The following is a 25380-nucleotide window of genomic DNA, read 5'->3' as shown; positions in this document are numbered from 1 at the left end:
AAAAAATATTCCTAAAGGAGCCAAAACAGTAGGCTGTAAATGGGTCTACAAAACGAAATATGACTCCCAAGGGAATATAGAAAGATTTAAAGCGTGACTTGTGGCGAAAGGCTTCACGCAAAGAGAAGGGATTGATTACAATGAGACGTTTTCTCCAGTCTCATGTAAAGATTCCTTCAGAATTATAATGGCACTTGTAGCCCACTATGATTTGGAGTTACATCAAATGGATGTAAAGACGGCTTTCCTAAATGGAGATTTGGAAGAAAATGTTTATATGGCACAACCGAAAGGTTTTGTCGTAAAAGGAAAGGAAAATATGGGATGCTGCCTGAAGAAATCAATCTACGGATTGAAATAAGCTTCAAGACAGTGGTATTTGAAGTTTGATAGAACGATAAAAGGTTTTGGGTTTGAAGAAAATATTGAGGACAATTGCGTTTATGCAAAGTTCAAGAATGGAAAGTACATATTCCTAATTTTGTATGTGGATGATATCTTGCTTGCTAGCAGTGATATCAATCTACTAATGGAAACGAAGAAATTCTTGTCCTCAAACTTTGATATGAAAGATCTCGGTGAGGCGTCGTTCGTTTTGGGAATAGAGATTCACCGAGACAGGAGAAAAGGGGTTCTAGGATTATCGCAAAAGGCATACATAGAAAAGGTCCTGAAGAAATTTAGTATGCATGCGTGCAGTCCTTCACCTGCTCCTATAGTCAAGGGCGATAGATTTGGGGAACATCAGTGTCCTAAGAACCAATATGAAATTGACCGAATGAAAGCGGTACCGTATGCTTCAGCTGTTGGAAGTTTACAATATGCTCAAGTGTGTACACGCCCTGACTTAGCTTTTGTTACCGGGTTACTTGGCAGATATCAAAAGAATCCAGGAATTGAACATTGGAAATTAGTAAAGAAAGTCCTGCGTTATTTGCAGGGTACAAAAGGCCTCATGCTTACGTATAGAAGATCTGATTCCCTGCAGATAGAGGGGTATTCAGATTCTGATTATGCGGGAGACGAAAGAAAATCCACGTCAGGATATGTATTTACTCTCGCAGGAGGGGCTATATCGTGGAAAAGCTCCAAACAAACCGTAACTACATCCTCGACAATGTATGCCGAGTTTGTAGCATGCTATGAGGCAACGGGGCAGGTGAATTGGCTGAAGAAATTCATACCCGGATTGAAAGTGATTGATGATATAAATGAACCACTGAGATTGTATTGTGATAACAATCCAGCGGTACAGTACGCTCACAACAATAGGTCAAGTGGTGCTGCCAAACACATTGACATAAAGTACTATGTTGTGAAAGATAAAGTTCGAGATCATATAATAAATCTTGAGCATATAAGTACAGAGAAAATGCTCGTGGATCCGCTCATAAAGGGCTTACCACCCAACGTGTTCAGAGAACACGTAGCCGGCATGGGTTTAAGGGAAAGCCTATGATACCCGAACATACGAAGGGCCCAAAGAAAGTTTACATTTCAAAACGGAGAATTGTATTGTGGCTGTTAGTCTAACGGCACTAATTGTTGTGACGATGGGACAGTTCTATGCACTAATCTGTGATGAAATAGGATGGAAGCAAGAAAAATATGAATTGAAAGTTTTGAGTATGAAATTAAAGAACGAAGAATAGATGAGAGATCAAGGGGGAGAATGTTAGGATTGATCTCCCACCAGTTAGGCCCAACGGCCTAACTGGGCCTTGTCCTCGCGCCCTGATCGGGGGCGCCCAACCCTACATGGTTGGTGGGCCCCCGTCCCACAGCGCTATAAAGAAAAGGTGGGGGGCGGGGCTCGTAGTACGAGGTTCACCGCGCCGCCAGTCACCCCACCGACATCCTAACCCTAGACCCGATCGAAAGAAGGGGCGCTGCCAGCGACGGGAAGTACTACCGACGCCGGCAATGCCACCCGACGCTCATGCCGCCACCGAGGACGCCACAGCGCCACTCCCTCTCCACCGACCGTCGCTGCCGGCGCGCAGATGGCGTCCGTCAACGAAACCCCGGCCGGAGCTTCAACAACTACGGCATTCGATGGTTTGCGACCTATCACCCCTCTCTCTCTCTGTGTGAAACCCGAACATCTATTACTACCAAGACCTCCCGATCTGATGAACATGCCTAAAAAAACTAACAGTTCACTCATATGCCCAAGACGCATATGTCAGAGATTAGTTTTACTTGGTTCATCATTAGAAACAGCAGCAGCAGTGACGGAACCATGTAAAGTACTTCCTCTAAGAACATATAACTTTGCAGAGTTCATATCACCTATCATATAAATGAGAGAACCTTTTGATACCTTACACACTCCACCTGAACCGGAGTGTCTGTACCCCTCGGCATCAAGTGTGCTGAGGGAGATGAGATTTCTGGCCATCCCTGGTATGTGCCTCACATCTTTCAGTGTGCGTATCATGCCATCATGCATCTTGATCTGAACGGAGCCAATGCCCACAATCTCACGGGGGTTGTTATCTCCCATATGCACAACATCTCTACTCTGCATAGACTCATAAGAACTGAACCAATCTCTGTTAGAGCATATATGAAACGAGCATGCAGAATCAAGTATCCATTCATCACGACCAGCAACACAACCAGCAAAAACAACCAGAACATCTCCTGAATCAGAATTATCAACAGCGGAGACAACAGAGGCCTTACCATCACCATCGGATTTATTTTTCGGTTTATACGTACCGTTTCTTTTCTCCTTATTCTGCAGCTTCCAACAATCCTCAATGACATGAGTATCTTTCTTACAATACCTACAGAACTTATCCCTGCCTCTGGACTTCGAACGGCCTTTACCATTCTTGCTCTTGTCTCGATTATTGTTGTTGTTGTAGGTTTTCTGCTCGGGCCTGCCTCTAACCTGCAACACTTCGCCCTTGGAGGACGACACATCAGACTGAACCATACCTTTCATCTTCTCCCTCATCTGGAGGGCCTCATATACTTCCGCAAGAGTTAGTTCATCACGGCTTAATAGTATGGTATCTCGAAAATTTGCAAATGAAGTAGGCAGTGAGCATAACAGTAGAAGAGCTAAATCTTCATCATCATATTTTACCTCCATCGACACTAGGTCGGCAACGATCTCCTTAAAGATCGATAAGTGGTTCATCACCGAACCACTTTCTTGCAGCTTGTGCGTGAACAACTTCATCTTCACGTGCATCTTACTGGTTAGATCCTTGGACATCGAGCCCTTTTCCTCCGAAACCGTCCAGCGCCTCATCAAAATCCGAAGATTGTGCCAGAATCGCCCGCATCTTGACTTGCCACAGTGCAAATCTCGTCTTGTAATCCAGCAGCGGTAGATCAAACTTCATCGATGCCATCGCGAAACCCTAAGATCAAACCAAGCTCTGGTACCCTATCGTTTATAACAAGTGGTATCAGAGCTCAACATCCTCTACCTCGCCGGGCGCCAGCCAGCCATCATGCATGGCTGCCGTGACCGCCGCGGCCGTCTGACTGCGGCTGCTGTGCCGATTAAGGCCAAGGCGGTGCACGTCCCCATGCAGCCGGTGGTGCGGGTTGTCCGGCGTGGGAGAAGTTGTACATCCGATCCAGACGCGGGCCGGGCTCATGCGTACTACGTGCTAGACGTATGTAGCAACAGATTAAAGGACGGTACGCATGTTTCATCTTCTCCGATCCTTCCTTCTTACTGCTGTAGGCTCTTGGCCATTCAACTAACTAACCGCCTTGCTTGCATCATCACCGTATCCATCAGGGATCGACTTGATGGAGTACAAGAAGCAGCTCAACAAGGGCGCAGCAGGCAGCAGCCACCGCCGCCGGCGAAAATGAAGACCATCCTGGCCACGGAGACGATGGACATCCCCGAGGGGGTCACGGTCACGGTGGACGCCAAGCTGGTGACGGTGGAGGGCCCGCGCGGCAAGCTCACCCGCAACTTCAAGCACCTCAACCTCGACTTCCAGCTGCAGGACGGCGGCCGCAAGCTCAAGGTGGACGCATGGTTCGGCACCCGCCGCACCATGGCCGCCTTCCGCACCGCCATCTCCCACTTCCAGAACCTCATCACCGGCGTCAGTGCGTCACCAAGGGCTTCCGCTACAAGATGCGCTTCGTCTACGCTCACTTCCCCATCAACGCGTCCATCACCAACTCCAACTCCGCCATTGAGATCAGGAACTTCCTCGGGGAGAAGAAGGTACACGGATTACTTACTTCGTCTGTTAAAGGCAGGCTGTATGTTTCTGCGCCGTGTGCAATGAAATGTTTCCTTTAGCAGGATCAGGCGAACACATGTTGTCTTGCTATTAGGCCTTCAAATGCGCCTACTTACATTTCGTATGTATGTAGAGCTCCGAATTGGGAATGGTTTAGGTTTTCAATGCTAAATGCACATACTGGTACCTTGGGAATGGTTTAGATTTTCAATTGTAATTATACATACTGGCAGCAAAACTCATTCACTGGTGATGACTATGCTGTCACAAATCACAACCACTGCTGCTGATGTGCTACCTAGCTGTATATGTACATGATGATTGATAGAGGCCCCTCACACAATCCATTGCGTATTTGAATTGGCAGACCTATTATGGGACCAACTCTAAAGTTGAATCTATGTTGTACTATGGCATCCCGTGATTATGCAATGTTCTACATTTCAATGTTGTTTTACCTAGTGGCTCTCCTGTATGCGGTTGACAGCTTTGATATCGATGTGGGCTCATGTGACACATTCCGATTTCCTTTACCTCCATAGGTCAGGAAGGTTGATATGCTTGACGGTGTGACCATCTTGCGTTCAGAGAAGGTCAAGGATGAACTTATTCTTGATGGCAATGACATTGAGCTTGTCTCTCGCTCCGCTGCTCTCATAAACCAGGTTAGAGTCCTTGCATCTCTGTTTCTTGACTGCATTGTACATCCTATGTTTTACGCTCTACCATCTTGTTAAGACTTCCATGCCCACTAGTATAATGTCATATTGCTAACTGAACCTTAATTTTAGACCTTGTGTCCACAGTGTTCTTTATCATGATTACTATTTCGGTCTTGTATGTCAGCTAAGAATTCCTATAATTCAATGGAATAAGTTGACCTCACAATATTTTAACGGATGACGTTTGGCCTTCCATGAGAAGCAATCTTTCTTTCTGCAATTGTGGTCGCAGCATTGGAATGGTGTTATTAGTGAACATGCAACTTATCAGAAGTCCTGAACTACCATCCTTAATAAAGTTATATATATATAAATATATATTTTTTGGTCTTGAACAGAAATGCCATGCCCAGAAGAAGGATATAAGGAAGTTCTTGGACGGTATCTATGTGAGTGACAAGGGCCCCATCTCTGAGGAGCAGTGAGGTGCCCTTTGTTCCTAGCGCTAGCAAAAGCTGTGTTAGTGAGAGTTTATGAGGTGGACCTTTTTTGTGCTGTTTTTTTTTTTTTTTTGAGTCAGTTAATTACATCGTCGATTGGATACTGAAATTTTGTACTGTCTTAGGATGTTATTATGTAATTGGAGGTGGCATTCCTATGGTATCAACATTGTTTGTCAGCATATTTTTGTGTTCATCCAAGTACCTCCACTCCTCTCAGTTCCATTCTTGGTTGAAGAGTTTAACTGCTTGTTGAAATTGATGCGAGTGTGGTTGCAAGTGATAATCTTTTGCGATGTAGAAGACCCAGAGTAGAGCACAGTAATGCAAACATTGTATTGGCAGTTGACATGGGCGTTCACTGTATGCAAAACGAAAATTTGTTGAGAGATTCTTGGAGACGATTTGTACCTTATGCCTCGTCACAGTAGAAAATGCGTATAGTAAATGGATGGACGTGAAGCAGTGGTGCTCAGGTTGAAAGCACAGCTCATCTTATTGCCGGTTGTGCCTTTACAGTTGGCTTTTGGCACTGGATTGGTGTGCAAATTGATGAAGAAGATGTTGCTGCTCTTTGGCGCGTTCAACCACCGTCCACCATCCCTGCTGCCCACTTCAATGCCTTTCTTCTACTTTGTTGTTGGCGTCTCTGGAAGCACAGGCACGATGTTGTGTTCCGTTCCCTGTCTCCTTGCTACAATCGCCTCTTCGCGGGGTGTCGTGAAGATGCCGAGCTTTGGGCATGTAGGTTGCCCCCATTAGATAGACATGTTGCCCATGCTTGGGCTTTGTTGTTCTCCTCCCCACCCCATGCTAATTTCTTCATAAACGACATGTAACAAACTGCTCATGTATGCTCCTTTTATGAAATGAAAAGGTGGGGATGCTCCCCCCCCCCCCCCCCCCCCCCCCCCCCCCGAACTTCTCAAAAAAAAAAAAGACTGTACACCACGAATAAGAGCAGCAACACGCTTGAGACAAAGATAATGGGGATCCTGATTCTTTTATGGAGTGCTCCCACGGCTGCAGGGACCACAAGAGTCTTAACCTGATGACGGTAGCATGCTTACAGCAGCCTCAGCATCTGATGCCCACAGTTATCTGAAATTTTGAATGCAAGCAACATGGATGCACTTTGTACCATTCCTCGTCAACTGGTAGCAGGTGCTGAGGCTGCTATGCTGTCTGTCTACCCTCTGCTCCACCTCCAATTGCTTGCTCTGATGACGGGAACCAGATTGTTCCACTAGCCAAAAAAGAACACATGGCACTGATATGCTGCATGCCTGCATGCATCTTATGCCACGGTACACTGTTTTCAGTGTCCAGCTTTGAAGTCTCGTCGCTTTAGAACTAGAAAAACTCTACATGTCTGAAAGGTCAATGCATATCTGTGGGTATACATTGTTAGTGTTTCCAATGGCATGTCATTTTTTTATACTCCCTCCATACTAAAAAATGAAGTCGTTTTATAAATGGCTTGGGTCAAATATTGGGAATATAAATCATGAATAACTTTTAAGTTGTTGAGTTTGGAAATGTGAAAACCATATATATAGATTTGTCTTAAAAATACTTTCACAAAAATTTACATATATCACTTCTTGATAAATATCTTTATAAAAATAAGTAGTCAAAGTTAGGCTTTGGAGACCGTGTCACTGTCCAAAACGACTTTATTTTTTTTTAGTATGGAGATATATAAAAAAGACAATTGTGTGTTGTTTTGTGATATTTTCAGTATCCCCTGAATTCAACTAAAAACCTGCTAATGATATCCATTGTCTTTGTACCAACTTGGAATGTGTTCTTGTCTTCCTTGATCTTTCATCAACATTGAAATGCATGAAAAGTACTCTTTCAGGATCTGGATCTGGAATTTGATTTCAGGAACGCAAAACCAAAGCTGACAGCGGGGATCTTTGCCTACCCAAGTACCTATTCACGAGTGCGTTACTCAGGTAAACTTTCCTGATACCATTACATATATGCTTTCTGATTCTCTGACTATGGTAGTTTTCCTTTCCGCTGAATATACTGTTATGTATATGGGGCACTGTTTGCTCAGCAGTATCTGTTCTTGCTGGGGTTATTTTTATTTGACTAGTGTCAAGGTGCATGATGCATGTAGGCAAGGAGAAAGTGTCTTTGGTTTTGATCTTGATCAAGTTGGAAAGGCAGTGCTCAATTAACATGTATTGGGTGGATTCATCTTGACACTGTTTTCTTATTCGCTGAATATACTCTGTTATGAGCGGTGAACAATTTGCGTTCAAAAAAAAAAAAAGAGGAGCAGTGAGCAATCTCTATGCTCAATACAATCATTGAACCTATTACACCAATCTCTCTCGTTTACAGTAAGCAACTGAAGCTAATTCCAACGAGAGAGAAAGAAATGGCAGACAAGAAACACATTCTTTTTCTGGCACTGTACCATGGTGTCCAACGACTCTGGAATCTTGGTAGTGGAGCATTACAGGAGCGCTTGCTTGTGCTCTGATGCATATTGATGTAGTGGCAGGCTGGCTGACAATGGTGCTGGTGCACACATATATTCACCTCACCTACAAATCATATCATATCATAAACAATAAAGACCCAGTATGGGCAGTGCTACAGGACTTGTTATAGGGCTAGCTTTTGATCTCCATCCAATCCAAAGAGCATCACGCGTGAATGATGAATTCAGATGATTTATTTGCATTTTTGCTCTTGCTCCGATCCGCCTCTTCTTTTTTCAGGGAGTGGGAGTGTCAGGGATAGGCTACGTGCTCATGAGCCCTACTCAGATCATTTCTGCCGCAAGTCATCGACCTATTCATCCTCAACACCACCAACTCTCTACGACCTTGGCAGGTCACCTTTCTTACTTCAGATGGCAAAGATAAATAAGTATGCATGATTAGCCAAATCAACTTTGATATATTTGGTCCTTAACACATCATGCATGATTTATATTAGTCAGGGATAAAAGATTAAATACAATATCATCCATCTAATGAGGAAAGAAGCAGAACAAATTAAGCAGTAGAATATGAATGACTGCAATGTCATCGGCACTAGACTAAGAATCGGCATGTTTAGTTAACTGAAAGACAAGTTTTATTATGTCAGCAAGTGTACACAACTATCAACCAAAAGACAAGTTTTATGTCAGCATATAGCACTTGAGCGGCAAAATATGGGGACACATCAAAAGTCACTTGCGTGGTGTTAATCTGCAGTGCGATTGACTGCCATTGGGGGGCCTCTGTTTCCTTCCCTTCTCTTGAGGAAGAGCTAGCTGTTTGAGCCACCTACTACTGTCAGTTTTTTCTTGACAAAAATATGAGGAGAAGCAAGTCAATTCTTTTCTCGTTCGTCCTTGAAACGGAAATATCAAGTGGATTATAGTATATATTGCTGCAGCTATCTGATTTCACGTTGTATGTGCTATGCCCATGTGTTACGACAATTTTGTTTAAATAATTCAGTGCCAAGTTGTTACATGCTGGTATCATTAAACTGCCATTCTAATCTATCCCCCTTCCTACTAATTTCGGCTTCAAACTTTTGACAGCGTAAATCCTACTAAGCACACAATGATGTTATAACAAAAGATATGAATGGATTACTAGTTTTTACCGCCCACCACCAAAGCACTAAACCACTGACTGAGCAATCAGGACCACGTGCACACTAACAAATGCACAATCTGTGACTGCTCAAGCTTAAAATGGCATCACTGTACCACTGCATCCGATTTGCTATGCTCTTTTTTCCTGTCAAGCACTGGCGGTACAGTTCATCAGGTGCAGATGCTGATCCACCTCAACTTCCTCAAGGGCAATGCTTTTGACGGTTGTTCTTTAGGACCTTTCCCCTTCCTGAAACTCATGTTTACAGATTTCAGCATTAACTATTTACAATATGGTGTCAACAGTACAGTTGTAGTAGTGCAGACAACTTGTATAATATATAGGTGAAGAATGATATAGAGAGGAAATATGGGTGATGCAAGAGCACACACAAGGTGAGCACCCTCCACTACCCCTTTTATAGAAGGGTGAGGATCTATAATAATCCACATACACACCACCTGACAGTGAAGAGCTTTTCAATTCCCTGGAATTTTGTAAGCTGAGTTCATATCCAGCTTTTCTTCACTTTCTTGAAAACTTATGCAGTCAACAGTCACCATGCATAAAGCAGGAAAATATCAGTGCTTGGCTGAATCATGATGTTATAATTTCACTGGAGATCGAGCAACTAGGGATGCTCCTCATAGCATATACCTTTCTCCCTCAGAATGAATGAGAGCCGTCGCTTTAGTTTTCGTTCAGGGACATTGGTAAGTGGAAGGGCGCCAGCAGCCCTTATATACTATATAAATGTAGTCCCATCCATGACCTTTGCAATATCAACATATATATAGAGAAGCATCTTACAACACATTGACACATCTAGTCATATACTCGTATTGTTGGGGGCCGGGGATGCCACACTCACACATGGATGAGTGCAAGCCGGTGATGGCAATGCTGGTCTTCAACCTCATCTCTGCTGTGCTGACAGCGCTGGTGAAGAAGGCGCTGGAGCAAGGGCTCAACGCCCTGGTCCTCATCACTCTTCGCCAGTTGGTCGCTACTCTCTTCCTAGCGCCAATAGCCTACTTCAAAGAACGGTACGTACATGGTTTGATATTCCCTAACTGATGCAGCTACACATATGTATGCTAATAATGTTCTTCTTAGCTGTGTTTTCCTTTTTCTTTAATTTCCTGCAGGAACACAAAGGCCTAAGTTCACGCTAGAGATCTTTGTGTACCACTTCTTCAGTGCAGCGCTTGGGTACAACTAACACACATAGCTAGTATTATATACTAATATAGATATATGATTATATCAAATAAATCCAATACTTGTCACTTTTCTGGCAGATTCTGTACTTTTCAAAGAAAAATGCATATCTCTCAAAGTAAAAATCCAAATGCCACGAAATTTGGTGGAGATGTGCATCATTAAGTTATCTAGCAGTTTTAAAAATTTGAGCTTCATTTGACTTCTAGATTGCTACTAGATTTTAATTCTTCAACCACTGTTATATGCTGAAAACTGCTGCACTATAGCTGACAAGATCCACTCCAAAATCGAAGCATCTCTTATCCAATTCTCATGAAATTTGTATAGCATCTTATATCATTAGTCTAGAGCATGTAAATCAATTTTTTATGCCAATCTAATAAGTTTTGATTACTCGAACATGGCTAAGATCATAGCTAGCTCAATTTTTTAATAAAGGACAGATTTCAATCACTTGAGCTATACTTCATCAAATGTGAATCAAACTTAAAACTAACTTGTTTGAATACTTTCACAAGACATAAATCCATTCAATCCACTTACTAAATGTTATCTTATGAACTTATCCGACATAAATCAATCCAAACTTAATTACTAAGCTATTTATCCATTCAAATATCTCATAGCAAGCAACATTGCATATTTATCCAATTCAATCAACTCATATGCACCCAAATGAAATGACCAACAAGAGATATACATTGGTTAGCTCATGATTATCCAACTAGCAAGCTTCAACACAAATAATTTTGTAAGCCATCAAATAATTCAATAAATCACCCTAACTTGAATATGACAATTGTATGTTGATAGCACTTGGACTTCACTCAATTTTCAATTGGCATTGGGTTTAGATTTGCACTAAACTTCATAGCTTGACTCAACATATGATGATTAATATGAAATCAATTGAATCAAGTCTTCAATGCCGATGGTACCTACAATTAATCATCCACTTTTTGATGGTACCCAAACAAGTTTGGGTCCTCTCAAGTTAGGAACAACATACTTAGACAAAGTCTTAGTATGAGTAGTGGGATATTTTGCAATAGCAACCATAGAGGTACCATTACCATCCTTCCTAAGCACAACATGATCATCAATTAAAATGGGCTTAGAATTTTTACCTAGGGGACATGAATATGTCATGTGTCCCCTTTCCCGGCATGAGTAGCAAACTCTCTTTGATTGGGCCTTTTCTTCCTTGCTCATGTGTTGCTTCTCATTACCTTGCCTCTTCTCTTTTGCTTGAATCTTCTTCTCAAGCTTGGTAGGACACTTAAAGGCAAAGTGTCCCGTATTTCACACTTAAAGTACTTGATGTGAGCATAGACTTTCTTCTCATCTTGTGTCTTGCTCATCATCTTGGCATCTTGAGTTTGCATTGGATGCCTTGTCTTTCCACCCCTTCTAGTTTTCTTTTTCTTCGTCATCAAGTCACCATCTTCATGATAGATCTTGACTTGCTCTTGGAGTGTCTTCTCTTGCTCAACTTGTGGCTTTGGTTGAGGCTTCACTTGTTGCTTCACCGATTACTTGGTTGGGCACAGAGAGGTGAGATGACCCCATGTGCGGCACTTGAAGCACTTGACATGCCTTAGCCTCTCTTCTTCTTTCTTCGACTTGAGCTTTTCTTCATTGGGGCAACCATTTGCAATATGTCCCACTTCATGGCACTTGAAGCACATGAAATGAGAGAGCTTCTCTTATTCTTGCTTCTTTATCTCTCTTTCATATCTTCTCTTGCCTCATCTCTTGCCCTTGATCTTGCTCTTATTGAAGCCAATGCCACTCATGTCACCATAGCTTCTTTTGTTGTTCAACATATGCTCGAAGGTGACTTGAGAGTTGTAACACATCTCTAACTTGTTGCTCAAGTTTTTTTACTTGTTCATTGAGCTCATTGTTCTCCTTCAAAAGGTTAGTCTCACAAGACATAGAAGTAGAACAAGCATCTATGTGTGAAGAGCATGGCATTTCTAATAAATCATCACAAGAGGTGGATACATGTTTTTTCCCTACATCACAAGAGTTAGTCACATGTTGCAATTGATCACTTGACTCATGTGATGAGCTCTCATTATTTTTAAGTTTCTTTAAAAACACTTTAATGAGAGAAGCATGTTGTTCTAATAATTCTTTATGAGATGCAAGTAGTGTCTCATGAGTCAATTTTAGCTCACCATGTGAAGATTTAAGAACATCAAGTAATTTCTTATGTTCTTCACATGAGTTCTTTAGAAATGAGTTTTCATTTTCCAATTTTAATGTTTTAACTTTCTCATTTTCTAAAGACATAGTCATGCTAGCAAGTCTACTAACAAGCTCATCATATGAATTAATATGATCAACCACATTAGCATTTGATACCTTGGTGTCACCTTATGACATGAAGCAATGTGGTGATGTGGGATAGCTTGTAGTAGCAATGTCATCCAGGCATGATCCATACTCATAACCATTAAGTGTGCATGGGGTAGCATCATCATTTGCAACACTTGTGGCATCATCAATCTTATCAAGTGAACTTGTAGTGGATCGATCATCATCATCACTTGACCGTGAGGTGGAGCAATCTTCCACAATCACCAAGTTGTGGTCATGCTCAACATCCTCATGCGCCACTTTCTTGGGCTCATCCTCCTTGAACTTGCCATCATCCCATGTGGAGGAATCACCGAAGTGTGTTTGATGGACTCCCATATCTCATGAGCGGTTCCCGTGTAGTTTATCCTTTTCACTAAATTAAAGCTCAAAGCATCTATTAGATAACAACAAGCATGTGCATCAAGTTTATAGAGAACTCTTTGAGCTTTGGTGAGATTTCTATGGTTCAAGACATGGGTGAGACCACTAGTGACAATCCACCAAAACTTAGGTCCCTTTACACAAAAATGATCAAGCATGTGATTTTTCCAAAGTGCAAAGTTTGTGCCATAAAAAATATATGTCTCACAAACATCTAGCCCACTAGACGTCATCCTCTCGGGTCGGTGAAGACCACAAATGAAAGACCTAGCTCTGATACCACTTGAAGGGTCGAAGATGGCGGACTAGAGGGGGTGAATAGTCCTTTCTAAATTTAATCGCGCTGGCTAACCGAAACAAATACGGAATTAAAACTATCGGTCTAACCAAGACTACACCCCTCTATCTATGTTCTCTAGCACCTTATAAAGATCCTAATTAAGCAACTAAGGTGCCAAGCTAGCTAGAGCTCACCTATCTAATTCTAGGAGCAAGGTCACACAAACCTATGCCACTAGTATTTTGCACACCGAGGAGCTCCTACATAATTCTAGTAAGCAAAAGCACAAAGCTCTTAAGCTCACTAGCAATGCTAAATAACAAGGCAACCAATGCTAAATTAGAGAGCGTAAATACTTAGCTACACAAACTAAGCAATGTGACTAACAAGGTTATACAAACCAAATTAGCCACGTAAGGGAGCTACTTCTATACTACACAAGCAAGAAGATAACTAGTGAGCTACACAAGCTAACTAATTACAAGAGCAACTACACAAGCATAATGTATATGAAATGTAAAAACAAGCTTGTGTAATGAGGATGCAAACCAATGGAAATACAAGGATAACACGATGATTTTTATCCCAAGGTTTACGTGCTTGCTAACACGCTAGTCCTCGTTGAGACAAGCTCTAATGTTGCTGCCGGTCCTCTTGCTAGTGGTGACCCGCAAGTCACACTCTCCCGCGTGGAGTGCTTACCACAAGCTCTAGTACTTGACTCGGCCGGACCACTTGACGCCCTTCGCGTCTCGCTCTACTAGAGTTGCTCTTCGTGGCCCCCACGGGGCAAGCACAATGCCCCTCACAAAGCTCTTCTCTGAAGCATCGTACAAGCTTCTTGCGGGCTTCAACGGAGACCACCACCAAGCCATCTTGGAGGTGGCAACCTCTAAGAGTAACAAGCACCACTGGCTTGCAAGACGACCACCTAGTGTCATTTGATGCAACCTCATAATGCAATCGTACTTGAATCACTCACTCACATAATTGGATGATCACTATCAAGCATATGTGAGATAGAGGGCTCCTAAGTTCTTTCAAGCATGGACACAAAGTCCCCCAAGATGCTCTGCTCTCACCATGGCCGAGACCCCCTTCTATTTATAGCCCTAAGAAAATAGAGCCATTGTATCTCTTTCACTGGGCACAGCTCGGGGTGACCGGACGTTCCGGTTAGATCGACCGGACGCACCTAGCTAGCGTCCGAGCAACAGATGCATGCCACGCGTTGCCTCCGTTCGACCTCAGTCACTGGATCTCAATGTAGGATGTCTCACATCAATAGTCAAGTCGCGATCGGACACAGCACAGTGAGATGACCGGACGCTGCTATGCCTAAGTCCGGTCATTTCCAGAGAGCTCCCCGAGTCTCTGTTTTACGATCGGACGCGTCCGGTCGGTCACGATCGGATGTGGTCCTTCTCTTGTCTGCACTGCCACATCAGTGGGATCAGACGGACCCACCACGCGTTCGGTCGAAGACCGACGCCTGTGCTTTTACTGCTGCCACTGACCGGACGCGCTGGTCTAGTTAAGGCCAGTGTCCGATCACTCACAGTGACCACCATTCCTTCACCGAGTTGATCTGTTTCAACTCCAACATCTTCTCCTTTGCAAATGTGCCAACACCACCAAGTGTATGTGTGTTAGCTTTTCACAAATATTTTTCAAAGGATTAGCCACTCAACTTGCCACGTCATTCGATCCTAGCGATGATGCAAAGTTAGATCACTCAAGTGTCACTGCTTCACCCCCGTTCGTGCCACCACCGCCCATCGCTTCGCGTCAAACCCTAGGTGAGCGTTGGCCTCGTAGTTAGGTCAGCGTGGGTCCCATGTGGCCGGCGCAAGCGCCAGTACCACCACTCGCCACGCCAGAGCGCGCGGGGGAGGCCAGGGGCCTTGCCATTGTAAAGAGGAAAAAGATATGAGGTTTTCATTGCAAAGTCACTGTCTATAGAAATAGTAACGTGGACTATGGGTTGTTTTGCTCATAGTCTAGGGGCATTTTTGCTAATGTACCAGCGCGTACGGGACTCTCCCGCCGTGGGCCGCCTCGCGTGCAGGCCGGCCTCGCGTGGGCCACGCCTGTGGCCCGCCACGCATTTGCGCGCGTGCTACGCCGTGTGGGCCGTGTTGGGCCAAAATCCATTTAGCTTTTTCGTGGAGAATAGAAATAGATTTTCATTTGTATTTCTGAGCCGATCTTTGGTAAATTATATAAAATCATGTAGATATCCAAAAATTATGAAACCAATTTTGTTAAGTTCCTAAAATTGTGCTATATCTATTAGTGTATTTAGTTCATATATATACTTATCGATACTCTATTAAATCATTTGAGAGTGCTTAATATTATTAGGTTAAATATTGTAGGAATTGTTGTGGCAAAATGGTGATAGCTTTAGCTTTAAAAAATTTACAGTAGCTTCATGGTATTATTATGTGCTCCCTGTAATTTTTGTAGCTTTAGCATAGACTTAACATAAGGGTAGTTAAATGCTCTTTGTTTCAAATATACATTAAATCATTAGTAGAAATAAAGATATATCCTTCATTTATAATGCTAGGTGTCTGTTAGTTGAACCCAACACTTTACTTGATGAAGATGATAGTTAGCTTAGTATCTTAGTCATTAGAGCTAGCTTAGTAGTTTACCATGTGTATTCTTATTTTAAGAGTTGCTATTGCCGAAATACTAAGTGTTGCATCATCATCGCATACATGTAGACAATGAGTTGGCGGAGATTGTGACCATCGGAGATCACGAGTTCGATGAGGTGATCGAGGAGTACGAGGAGGACATCCTCGTGCAGGAGGAGGTCCCGAAGCCGCCACTGACTGACTGAGCTAACACCCTGCCTGCCCAAGGCAAGCCCTGGTACATAACCCTTATTTTAAATAATCATTGGAGATATATATATGTGTGTGTGTGATGTGCATTACGTTACAGGATTTATATTAAAACTATATGTATAGATACCTACCTATGAGTCCTACTAGCTTAGGTCGAATAGCTGTTATGCTTAAGTTTTTTGGTAGCGTGAGTAACCTGCCATTACTCACAACAGGTGATTATTAAATATTACTCTCATGATTAAAATGGTGAAATAAAATGGAGACCGGGTAGGGATATGGTACGGGTATTGGTGGGTGTAAGAGGTCGTGTCCCGCGGCCAACGGGGTATAGCTTAGTTACAGTTTTCCCTATCCGTGTTGGTTAAGGACCGACTGTTGCATTGAATTGTAGTCAGGTCACGGACTTATTATCCTGAGCACATACTTGCTTATGGGAGCGGGAAGGCTCGTTGCTCACTTGTCGTGGGTTCTGACTTTTTTGGACCGACTGATTGGAGGTGGGGATGGTGGAGGTCTAAGCACCACACTGAGTCCGGGACTCAGGTGTGGGGGCTTGGAGTCCAAGTTTAGACGGGGGCCTGAACCCTTTGACAGGAGAGTGGTGGGTTGGTCCTGCTTGTGCCTGGGGTACAAACGGGGCGTATGTTTTGGGGTACCTAGCTGGGCTACATTGATTCACGAATCGCCGTGTAATACGGTACGACTTGTCTACGATCTAGCACCGTAGTAAGAACTGAAAGATGAAAGAGAATGAATGGATCTGATTGCTCAACTCTGGCTTGAAAGTGGAACAGGTGCTAACATAGAATGGTTAGCTAATGAACTAATTATGACCGCTAATAAAATACTTATATAAGAATTCACTGCTAATATTGCTTTTTGCAAAAAGGAAACCCAGCAAACCATAAAGTTTATCATATCCTTTGGAGTCGGGAAATTATTCCCACTAGTCGGGTAAGTCTTGCGAGTACATTGTGTACTCAGGGTTTATTTACCCCTGTTGCAGGTGCAGCTTGAGGAGTAGCTGTTGCGTGGAAGATTCTTTTGGTGGGCATAGACGGATCCTTTTATCTTATCGTTAGATGTTTACTTTAAATTCCGCTATTTAAATTCCGCACTCTAAACTTGGTATTGTAATAATGTGTTTTTGAGAACTCTTGATGTATGAAATGGACTAAGTATTGTAAACTCATTCTCATTATTGGATCTTTAAGAAAAAAACGTGGATCGTTCGAGTTCTCTCTGGGGTATGGTCGACGGAACCATCTGATGTAGCTTGTTTTCGGGGTGCTTAGTGTCTGGTGGAAGACAAGCGCCTCCGAAAACGTACTATTTCAGACGGTTCTGTCATACATTCATCCCCATCATCCAGATCATGGTGGCCGTTATCGATTTCTTCTTCCTCCATGAGCCACTGTATCTTGGCAGGTACTGTGCATGCATATACGTATCAGTTCAGTTGTATGGACTGAGCATTCATGCATCTGCTATGTCCGAGCATGAAAAAGTTCTGAACTTTTCCCTTTCGAAACAAACAAACGGCCTGTTTGTTGGTCGGTTTCTGGGCTTGTTTGGGCTGGCTGGTGCTGGTTTGTTGTGAGAGAAAAATACTGTTGGCTGGCTGGTTTGGGCTGGCTGAAATCAACAAGCGAACAGGCTGAAAATTCAAAAAACTGCGTTCTAGGATCCGTGCTGATGATATTTGGGCTCTACCTTCTGCTGTGGGGAAAGAGGAAGGATGCCGCGGCGGCATGCTGTAGTACAGATAGCAAACATCAAGCAGATGATGAAGAGGCCGACATCAACAACAATAAGGAGCAACAAGTAGTGTGAAATCATAAGGATCACTATATATTATATACTACTGTCTGTGTGACTGTGTCTCAGAATATGTATGTAGCTTAATTAATTTTAATTTTTTCTTCATTTTTCCTTCCCTTTCCCAGTTAGTGACTACTTAATAATTACTGTAATGATGAATATGGAACACCGTAGCGTGCAAGTGTGCATTCTGGAGACTTTGTCATACTATATACTCCCTCCGTTTCAAATTATAATTTGTTTGACTTTTTTAACCTCAAAATACGGTTATATACCAGCCACAAAATACGGTCAAGTCAAATGTGTTTGGGGATTTACCAAATGGTATATGTTATATAGTTTCATGCAGTTGGAATTAATGGTCAAGTCAAATGATAAAACCGTATTTTGTGGCTGGTGGACCATGCATGCCCACCGCGTCCAAATATCACCTTTTTATTCATTGCTTGCAGGGAATATATAAAATGCTTTAGTTCAGTCAGCAATCAGCAGTGTTGTTCCCATTATGCGTGCATAGCCTTAGATATATGGTCGATCTACCAGAAAAAAGAAAAGTATTGGCGAGCATATAGTAAAGCCAATTGGGCACACCCAGTGCTCTACAATAGACAAATAGTAGTTGCATCTGTACTAAAAAGGATCTAATTCTGTACTGAGTTAAGCATCTTGACTTTGACCAAATGTATATATAAAAAGGTATCAATATATAATTATGATACTAAATAAGTATCATTAGATTTTTCATTGACTCTATTTTAACAGTATGCATATATGGTGTCATAAATATTGATATTTTTCTCTATAAACTTAGTTAGTTTTACATAGTTCGATTAAGGAGAGAAGATTAAACTTCCATGTTTTTTGGGAGGGAGATAGTATATCATTAGGGTGAAGTTCACTTTTGGCCATCCAGCTTTTGTCCGAGAGATTGATTTTAACCATGAAACTCTAAAACCATAAATCTTTAATCGCTAAACTATTAATACCAGACAAATTTGGCCATCTAGATTGTTTTGACATGTGCTTTTGTATTTCCTGAAAATAAAAAATTGGTTTGTTTTCTAAATATTCATAACACCCAGTGCTCTACAGTAGACATATAGTAGTAGTTGCATCTGCAATTATGCATATATATTGTGAGAAGAAAAGAAGAAGGTGGACTTATTGTATTACTCCATCCGTACGAAAAGGATCTAATTCTAGCTACTGAGTTATAGCATCTTGATTTTGACCAAATGTATAAAAAAGGTATCAATATTTATGATACTAAATAATTAAGTATCATTAGATTTTTTTTTCATTGAATCTATTTTAATAGTATGCATATTTGGTGTCATAAATATTGATACTTTCCTTACATAGTTTGATTAGAGAAGATTAAACTGTCATTTTGGGGGGGGGGGGGGGGGGAGATAGTATATATTATTAGGGTGAAGAAGTTCATTTTTGGCCATCCAACTTTTGTCCAAGTGATTGGTTTAATCATGAAACTCTAAAACCATAAATCTTTAATCGCTAAACTATTAATACCATACAAATAATTTGGCCATCTAGATCATTTTGACATGTGGTTTTGTATTCCTTGCAAATAAAAAATTTGTTTGTTTTCTAAATATTCATAACTAATTCATTTTCGCTTAGAAAACATGATATCAATATGATTTTTTAAAATATAAAATCTATCTTTTGGTGGGGTTCTATTTTGAGTGTTTTATTTGTTCCTATTTCTAGTGTTCTATTGCTTGTAATTATGTTCTTTACTTATTTAAATTGGAAAAAGTCTACGTAACCCCCCTCCCAACTATTCAGGGTGGACTACTTAACCCCCCAAAGTATAAAACGGGGTTTTCTACCCCCTGAACTTTCCAAAACCGGTCAAATAACCCCAAGCATTTTTGGACGGTGGTTTTGCTACAGTGATGGTGATTTTGTCTTTTTCTTTTTAATTTATTTCTGCTGAACCTTTAAAAAATCATAGAAAAATAATAAAATCAAAAACATATAATATAGTATTATTTAGTATAAAGTTTTTGTTGTAGCTTTAGATCTATGTTTTTCTATAATTAAATGGAATAATTCATAGCTGCAGCTTATATGGTCCAATTGTGGTGAAATTTTTATGGTGGGCTAATTATTGTATGCTTGAATTATAGTAAAATTTTCATACTCATTGGATCATGTATAACTTAGTTATAGATAAAACATAGATTTAACAAGGATAAACCTAATTATCATTTTCTGCTCTATGTCATACTCGAGATTGACCAAAAGAATCCACAGCAGACTACAGGCGAAGAAAAGATTTGGAAAATGACAACAACCTCGTAGGTGCCATATGCTCCAACCACATATAAATTGTATTTAGCCACTACAACTAGTATGGCATCACTAACCATTACTTAATTTGGTAAAACAACTTCTCGTAGTACACTGGAAGAAGGAAGCTAGGAGAAGCTGTGAGAACTGGTTTTCAAGAACTTCACATATTTTATTTTATCCCATTTGGTAAAAAAAGCTTCTGAAGTTATTGTTGTACGTGCCAAACGGAGCCTAAAGAAGAAGACCTAGCTTAGCTTAAAATAGCAGCAGTTGAAGCATTCAACGATGGATGGATGGAGCTGAGGCGCGCATGCAGGTGCGGCGGAGGGGCCGGACCGGGATTGGAGCTTGCGATCGAGGAGGAAGAGGAAGAAGAAGAAGAAGAAGAGGTCGTGGACCGTCTGTCCATCAGGAGCTTGATCGAGAGTAATCTCTCATCTGCATGCATGCATGGCAATGGCAATGCATGGGCAATAATATTCCTGCAAAAATACGGCAGGCAATGGCATGCACCACCACGCCGATGGGCTCATCCCATCCCATGCATCCATGGAAATGGAAGCATATATAGCTAGCGAGGCTTGCTCCCCGCCTCTCACTTGCCTCCGACCATCCCTCCGATCCTCCTCCATATCTGCCCGCAGCTCCCTCCATCGTCAAGCCTTCCGATCGATCGATCGATCTATTATATCCTAGTAGTAGTTGGTTCGTTCGATACCATCCCGTGCAGTAGTAGGTCGACCTGATCTGTCTCTCTCTTTCTAGCAGCAACAAACAGCAGCAGGCACAGGTGCAGTGCAGTGCACTGCAGATAGTAGATCGATCGTCCATCCAAGCTAAGTAAGTAGGTCGAAAATGGCGATGATGGGTACTACTCGTGGCGGTGGTGACAGCAGCAGCGGCCGGCGTGTGCTGGTCCTCGGCCTCTGCCTGCTGCTGCTTGGTGTTGCGCAGGCGCAGGCGCAGGCAGTGGAGTTTGAGTTGGTGCCTGATGCTGGTAGCATTGATCCGATGATGCTGCCTACCATGGATGGTGAGCCGCCGCGGGAGTGCGCGACCCCGGTGAGCGTGGAGGAGGCGTGCCGCGGCGCGTCGGAGACGCACGCCGGCGTGGACTACGACCACTGCATGGCGTCGCTGGGCGCCGACCCGCGCAGCAAGGAGGCCGGCAACAAGAACATGCACGGGCTGGCGATGCTGGCCACCAAGATGGCCATCGACCACGCCGCCAGCACCGAGTCCAAGATCGACGACCTTGCGGAGCTGGATGCGGAGGCGGAGTCGCCGCAGGCCCGCCGCGCCCGCTTCAACCACTGCCTGGAGCAGTACGGCGGCGCCGCCGACCTCCTCCGCGACGCGCTCGACAACCTCAAGGCCAAGATCTACGGCAAGGCCATGGAGCAGCTGACCGCCGCGATGGGCGCCTCCGAGAGCTGCGAGGACGCGTGGAAGGGCGAGGAGGAGCAGCACCGCGTCCCCGTCGCCGCGCACGACAGGGAGTACGGACGGATGGCGCACATCGCCTTCGGATTCACACACGCCGCCGCCGCATGAATCATATCAATCATCATGCATCCATGAACGCTTCTCTTCTTCTTGCATCCATCCAACATCCATCATCCATCATGCATCCGGCCGGCCGGCCGGCCATCATCTCCGTCGACTCGCCGGATCGATATATATGATCCCTTCTTGCAAGCATGCGTGCTTCCAATGACATACATATATATAGTAGTATATTCATATCTCCATTATATATGCATCCATCTCTGCTAGCTCTTGTTGCATGCATTGGTTCCTTCATCATACATAGTTGCCGGCCGGGCTTGGTCGACCATGTATGCATTGATGCATGCTTTCGCTCTATATATCTCGAGCAACAAGGCGTACTATCAATTATACATTCTAGTAATCATCGATTATATTTAATTTTGTGTGATTTTCTATTTTTTTCTTTACTTTATGTATGTGCTTCTGTTGGATACGTATATGTTGTAGGGTCTCCTCATCAGATGAAGAGAAACACAAGGAATAAAAAGCCTTATTCATTTATTATTAATCAGTTGTTCATCGTCAGTTTTTAGAGAGATATATATCTGTTGATATGTTTTATTTATAATTTTTTTGTTCTTTACATGTATGCATACTTTTTTTCGGCACTAGCGCCCAGACGTCTGGACGGAAAACCCCCCGTGCTCGGACGCACGCGTCTGCTACAACGCCCGTACCCGCGCCTGTTTCATGCACAGGTGGGGCCCGCCCGCGCCACTCCCCATGCTTCCCAGCTTCCCGTGCCCCTCCATGCCTGCTGCGCCACTTCATGCACGGCGCCCCAGCCTGTGGCAAGTGGCTCACATTGCAACATGCATAACACCCCGATCTAATTTTGAAACATCAAAATAAAACAATTACAACGTTAGTACGAACAGCTAAAACATTCAAATTATGCGCTTGAAACATATGCAAAAACACTTGAAAAACAATTGCAAACATATGCAACATCCAGATAAAACACTTACAATATATGTGTGAAATATGCAACATCCAGATAAACACACTTGCAACATACGTTTGAAAAAATATATGAAACATTGGGAACAGACACTTGCAACATAAGTGTACAATCATTGCAACATATGCAACATCCCGATCTACTTTTTTGCAACATCCGAATGAAACACTTAAAACATACCTACGAAACATGTGAAACACTTGAAACATGCGCTTGCAACATGGGAGAGCCCGGGGCTGGGCGATTCTGGCCGTCGCCGACGCCGCGCGAGCACCACCACCACCACCATCGCTAGCTGCACTGGGCTTGGATGGTCGGGCGGGCGGCGCGCGACGGTGCAGGAGCGAGCGGCGCGGGATGAGTGAGCGGTGCGGGATGGGAGCACGGCAGCAGCAAGGCGGAGTGGGTGCGTGGCATCTGGACAGAAGGCCGCCGCGTTGGATAAGGCCAGCGGTGGGCGGACGGCGCGGTGGATGCGCCCGCGGTCGCATGCGTGAGGCAGTGGGGAAAGAAAATGTCACTGTATTTTTTTTATTTTTTGGAGAAACCACGTTGTACTGAAAGTGGAGTGGAGGAGGTCTATTGGGCCCCATCGTTGGGCAGGCCAGGAACGAGCCGTCCGGATAGAACACGCCTGGATTGGACGCCCGTGTGCCAGCATTATCGCTTTTTTTTTTCGTGAAACACACATTACAGACGCTAGAACTTACACTCAACTCTGTGACCCTAACGTTTCAAAAAAAGAAGAAGAAAACTCTGCGACCCTAATGAACTTTCAATTTTTCATTCGAACTGTTGACTGTCCACACTCCACAGACTTTGAAATTGTCATATTCTTTTTTGTTTCTGTATCATGTGTAATTTTTGTTTGAGTTTTAACTGAAACATCTTGTCTACCGTAGATACGTACAATTCTGGATAATTTGAATATCCTATTTATCAATGTTTTTTTTTTTGTGATACCAAGTAAAGAAATTAAAACCAAATAAAACAAAACATGTTGTCTTTTACTGAAAGAATAATTAAAGATAATCCATTAAAACAAATAAATATTGAACCCACATGGATGTGTGTTCCACCGCAAGTGACCTAGCTCTAGTTGATCCTACTACCGTGGTTGCACAACAAACTCTGCATTTATTCAGTTGCATGCAAATGCAATCCTTTCGAGGGAGATTCGCAAGGACAAAACTGCAACGACCTTGAGCAACAAACGATCCAACAGGTTGCTTGCACGCTTGAGCGATCGACCTTGGCTGGGATCGGAGCTAAGCTAGGGACAAAGCACCAGACACATGACCCTACTGTTTTCTTCGGTCGGGTCCTCTTCAAATTAATTTGCCGATCCATTAGTATTCGTGCAAATGCAATCATTACTCTGCTTTGGCAGCTTAATTTGCTTAACGACGTAATACATATATTATATATACTGCTCCCTCTATTTCATTTAAATTATAAGATGTTTTGGCTTTTTAGATACGTCTTATAATTTGGAATGAAATATATATGTCAAGTTGAACGAAACCATACTTATCCAAATCAACAAGGCAAATGCCAATAAGGAAGGATCCCGTTTTCTTTCGCTATCACCAGGCCGGCTCACTTGTCACACGTCACAAAATTCGAACCTCCCTACATTATTTTTTTTTAAAAAAAAAAATACTTGTTTGCTGTCCACCAAAGTTATATATGCACAGGACTCCAACAAGTAGCAGATGATAGTAGCTAGCATGCAGTTGCAATGTACTATCACAAGATGCCACCACCACCTTGCTATTGCTCCTCTGTCTCTGTTCCATTTTTCTTCTCCTCCTTGATAACAATAACAATCCTCCTCCTACAACAGAACAATCCCTCGGCTGCAGCTGCAGCTTCAGCTTCAGCCATGGCCACCACCAACACAAAGTTTGGGCCGTCGCAGTTGACTGACGTCGTAACCGACACCTGCGAGAGATGCAGCCAGGGCAACCCACAGGTGAACTACACCCTCTGCGTCTCGTCTCTGTCGTCGGACCCCGAGAGCAGGCAGGCGGACCTCCACGAACTCGCCATGATCTCAGCCAAGCTGGTGAGGTCAGGCGCGGTGGGCATGGAGGCCAAGATGGCGGAGCTCAGCAGGAAGGAGAGGCCATGGTCTCCCCGGAGGTCCTGCCTGGAAGCGTGCATGGGGGTGTACCACAACTCCCTGTACGACCTCGACAGCTCCATTGCAGCCATCGAGGAGAGGAGGTATGCGGACGCCAAGACATCCATGAGCGCCACGATCGACGCGCCCGTCACCTGTGAGGATGAGTTCAAGGAGCAGGGCTTGGAGCCACCCATGAAAGCAGAGAGCAAACACCTGTTTCAACAGGCGGTCATCACCCTCGCCATCATCTCCCTTCTATGATACATACAGCTACTACTGTGCAATAGTGCAAACTCCAATATATTTATATGATGTATATGTTTATCAGCATGATATTATGCTTGCAAGAAACCAGTATGTAAGACAGAAGTGGTGCTAATTAATTGGTACATATGACGTTTCCATTTTATTTATTACCAGTTATACATGCATTAATTCTACGTCTAAACCAGACAGTAGTGATGCTAATTAATTGCTTG

At 43.2% G+C, this 25380-nt stretch overlaps 2 protein-coding genes, 1 long non-coding RNA gene and 1 pseudogene across 3 annotated transcripts; all 4 read left to right on the top strand.

The window, feature by feature from the left end:
- Positions 1–3811: 3811 nt before the first annotated feature.
- LOC136470875 (large ribosomal subunit protein uL6-like) lies at positions 3812–5474 on the top strand (annotated as a pseudogene).
- Positions 5475–9889: 4415 nt separating this feature from the next.
- Positions 9890–17237, top strand: LOC136475383 (uncharacterized). The gene is made up of 3 exons (XR_010763171.1): positions 9890–10054; positions 10157–10220; positions 17128–17237. It is a non-coding gene; the product is annotated as an uncharacterized lncRNA (long non-coding RNA).
- Positions 17238–20852: 3615 nt separating this feature from the next.
- Positions 20853–22320, top strand: LOC136470874 (putative invertase inhibitor). Its single transcript, XM_066468606.1, has one exon. The coding sequence runs from the start codon at positions 21117–21119 to the stop codon at positions 21813–21815; it is 699 nt and encodes a 232-aa protein (XP_066324703.1). The 5' UTR covers positions 20853–21116; the 3' UTR covers positions 21816–22320.
- Positions 22321–24484: 2164 nt separating this feature from the next.
- Positions 24485–25297, top strand: LOC136475502 (putative invertase inhibitor). Its single transcript, XM_066472979.1, has one exon. It carries the CDS (start codon positions 24515–24517, stop codon positions 25160–25162), a length of 648 nt encoding a protein of 215 aa, XP_066329076.1. The 5' UTR covers positions 24485–24514; the 3' UTR covers positions 25163–25297.
- Positions 25298–25380: the final 83 nt, after the last annotated feature.

Source organism: Miscanthus floridulus, chromosome 8, assembly GCF_019320115.1.
Source record: "Miscanthus floridulus cultivar M001 chromosome 8, ASM1932011v1, whole genome shotgun sequence".
Classification (NCBI taxonomy): domain Eukaryota; kingdom Viridiplantae; phylum Streptophyta; class Magnoliopsida; order Poales; family Poaceae; genus Miscanthus; species Miscanthus floridulus.
Note: the sequence above shows the minus strand (reverse complement) of the source record. Positions and strands in the feature narration are given on the sequence as shown.